Raw genomic sequence first — 3,102 nt, 5'->3', positions numbered from 1 at the left:
ATAGTAAAAAAACTCATCCAAAGATCTGGAAAACAACACTACTATGTTTGTTTTCATTTTAAAATTATTTTCAAAACAAGTCAAAACATACTCAATGTTTGTCATCATTTAAAAACACTTTATTTAGGTATTTTTTATTATTTTAGCATAAATACATACATATATATATACACACATATAAACAAAACACTCAAAAAATAAATCCAAACATTATGCGCAGTTTTAACATCCTATCACAACTACTGTCCAAATTATTGTCCCCAAATTCTTTAATACTAATTTGGAAAAATAAAGTTTCCATTTTGGCCATTTAAAAGAATATAAAAAGTATTTAATTTGTGAAAAAGCACAATGAATGGCATATAAAATTAAGTTCGTCAATTTTATATGCAGTGGCAAAATCAGAAATTTGGCTTTAGCCCTATCAAAATTTTATAATTATTACTAATCCATGCAAAAATAAAATTATTGTAATTTATTATTGCAAGTTAAATACATATCATGATATAAATACAACTAATCCATATCACACTATTACTCCAAGAACAAGGGGCAAGTTGAAATCTACGAGTTTGCATGTTTTGAAAATATTGCAAAATCACTTTATTATCGATATCAGGAAATATTTCCCACCCAATGTAATAAAACATCAAGTCATTCACCCATTCATCACCGATCTTATTTTGCAATCTGGTTCAACGATATTCATTGTTGAAAAAGCTCTTTCTACAACTGTTGTTCCCACCGGTAATATCAACGTCAGTTCAATAAAGCGATGCACCAATGAAAAATTCACATGATTTCTAGTTGCAACCATCTTGACAGCAAAACTTGAAGGATCATAACAATTTGATAACTCATAACTTCACCTCATAACGAAAATATATGTTTGGAGTTGATCTTTTAATAAAATAATATCATCAGAATGAATCTCGACGAGACAAATGAGCATGTCATAATCGAATTTGGCAAAGGAGTTTCTTGGGTCAAGATATGATATGCATCTGACTAGTTCTGTAGATGCCTCACTAAATCGATTATTGAGCAATAACAATTAAATCAGTAACTGGAAGAAAAATCTGAGCATGATAATGGTGATAAACAGTTACCCTTTACCCCTCACGCCTTCAATGACCTCCGTTAGGTATAGTATCCTCTACTCTTGAAATTAGAATAGACTTTTTACAACAAAACATCTCGAATTCTTTCAAGAATGCATCCATCCATTATCTCTCAAGTGTTGTAGGTGATCTTTGACAGTGAATTAACAATATTTTCAACTTTTTGTTGCAAGGCATTAGATAATTCATTTGTTATTCCCAACACTCTTATCATCAAATGCAAGATAAAGACAAATTCAAAGGCTGTGTTTGGATTTGTGTCTTTACATTTTCTGAGACAAGATAAAACACATTCAATGTTTGTTTTTGTGTTTTTACACCTTATCTGCGTGTTTTTCTGTTTTTCAACTTTCTATATATAATATATATATACATAATATAAAATAGACATGATTTGACAATAAACAGTAATGTTTTATCTCCAAAAAATACAACATTAAATATAAAATATTTATATATATACATATTTATATAAATATATATGATTTGACAATGAACAATGGTTTTTGTCTCGCAAATCCCAACATCAAACATACACCACTTATTTTAATATATTTTAGATTACCTCAAAACACAAATCCAAACATATCATCTATTTTCAACACACACTTATTTATCTCTATTTTTCTCTCTATCTCCAAAACACAAAGTAAAACACTCAAACTACAAATCCAAACATTTCTAGTTTCTCAATCAAGCCCGATGATGTTCCTCTTTGTTCTACAATATTTCTATCATCAAACACATATTGCAGTATCTCTAACACTGAATCCCACATACTAAAGAGACGAACTAGAGTTATATGATGAGAACCACAACGTGTTGTCATTATACATATGTTACCAATTGTATTTAATATACACCATCTTTTGTCACTAATTTTTGTTGATATGTAATAATTTTTACGAAACAATAGTAATTATTAAAATCATGAAATTTATTATTATAAAAAAATAAAATTTATTATTATAACAGCTAAACCATTTAATGGTTACAGCAAGTTCATATATATTAGGGTTTAGGATACACTAGAACTAAATCAATAAAACCTTGAATTAACCAAACATATCCTAAACTTATTTTAAGATCATAGTTATACTATAGAAAGATTTGTGTACGACTTTTATAAGATATACCCGACACTAACTCGTATTTTTCAACAAATAATGTCTTTCTATGAATTTGCACTACAAGAAAATAGTTTGATAGAGATGAAAAAAAATTAGCATCGAAATAGTTAACAAGTAAAATTCTCGTTGCTAAATCACATTATTTAGTACAAGAATTTACTTGCTCATATTTAGCAACAAAAAGTTTATTTGCTAACGAATTTAGCTACGAATTATTTACAATATGTATTAAATAGTGTATATTAGCAACGAAAATTTTACTTGCTAGTTAACTCGATGCTAATTTTATCATTAAATTTTTTTGTAATTATTAAACTATTTTTTTGTAGTGTTGATCCGTACAATAAAGGGGTTTTTTCTCCTGTAGCGAAGATGCAGACCAATACAACCCTTTCCTACTCTCAAACCTCAACACCCTTATGTGGTCCCAATAGCTCTAACCTATACCAATGAGAAGAGAACAACAAAAGCAGTGCACGTGCGGACACGACTAATTTGTTCTCAAGTTTGTTTCATTAATTCAGCAAACTGTTCTTTGATCACTACAAAGACAAATGATTATTCAGTTTTCAGTTTTAAGTGAAAAATATATCGATTTTATTTGAAATATTGATAAATTTAAATTAGTTAATGAGATTATATTTTATATTAAATTATTGTGTCAAATCAAAAAATATTTTTAATGAGATATGTATAAACAAGCATGTTTTCGTATTTTTCGAAACAAGATAAACTATACCCAATATTTTTTTGTGTTTTTACACCCTGTCTGTGTGTTTTTTTGTTTTTCAATTTTCTATATATAATATATATATACGCTTATTTATAATATAAAACAGACATGATTTGAC

At 27.7% G+C, this 3,102-nt stretch overlaps 1 protein-coding gene across 1 annotated transcript; it reads right to left on the bottom strand.

Annotated features, from left to right (window-relative positions):
* Positions 1-865: 865 nt before the first annotated feature.
* On the bottom strand, positions 866-1,950 carry LOC148788922 (uncharacterized). The gene is made up of 3 exons (XM_088877517.1): positions 1,805-1,950; positions 1,259-1,369; positions 866-1,049 (listed from the first exon to the last, which is right to left on the bottom strand). The coding sequence occupies exons 1-3, from the start codon at positions 1,948-1,950 to the stop codon at positions 866-868; spliced, it is 441 nt and encodes a 146-aa protein (XP_088733643.1).
* Between the last annotated feature and the right edge of the window lie 1,152 nt (positions 1,951-3,102).

Source organism: Sesamum indicum, linkage group LG2, assembly GCF_026168435.1.
Source record: "Sesamum indicum cultivar Baizhima isolate 11 linkage group LG2, ASM2616843v1, whole genome shotgun sequence".
Taxonomy (NCBI): Eukaryota; Viridiplantae; Streptophyta; class Magnoliopsida; order Lamiales; family Pedaliaceae; genus Sesamum; species Sesamum indicum.
This window is presented reverse-complemented; position numbering and strand designations above follow the sequence as displayed.

Bases quoted from the DNA above. Each gene is read 5' to 3' on its own strand.
- LOC148788922 (XM_088877517.1), bottom strand. From the start codon at position 1,950: ATGACAACACGTTGTGGTTCTCATCATATAACTCTAGTTCGTCTCTTT. The intron at 1,370-1,804 runs AGAAATGTTTGG...CACAAATCCAAA, and splicing joins TCGGGCTTGATTGAGAAACT to CACAGCCTTTGAATTTGTCT. The intron at 1,050-1,258 runs GTCAAAGATCAC...GATTTAATTGTT, and splicing joins GAAAATATTGTTAATTCACT to ATTGCTCAATAATCGATTTA.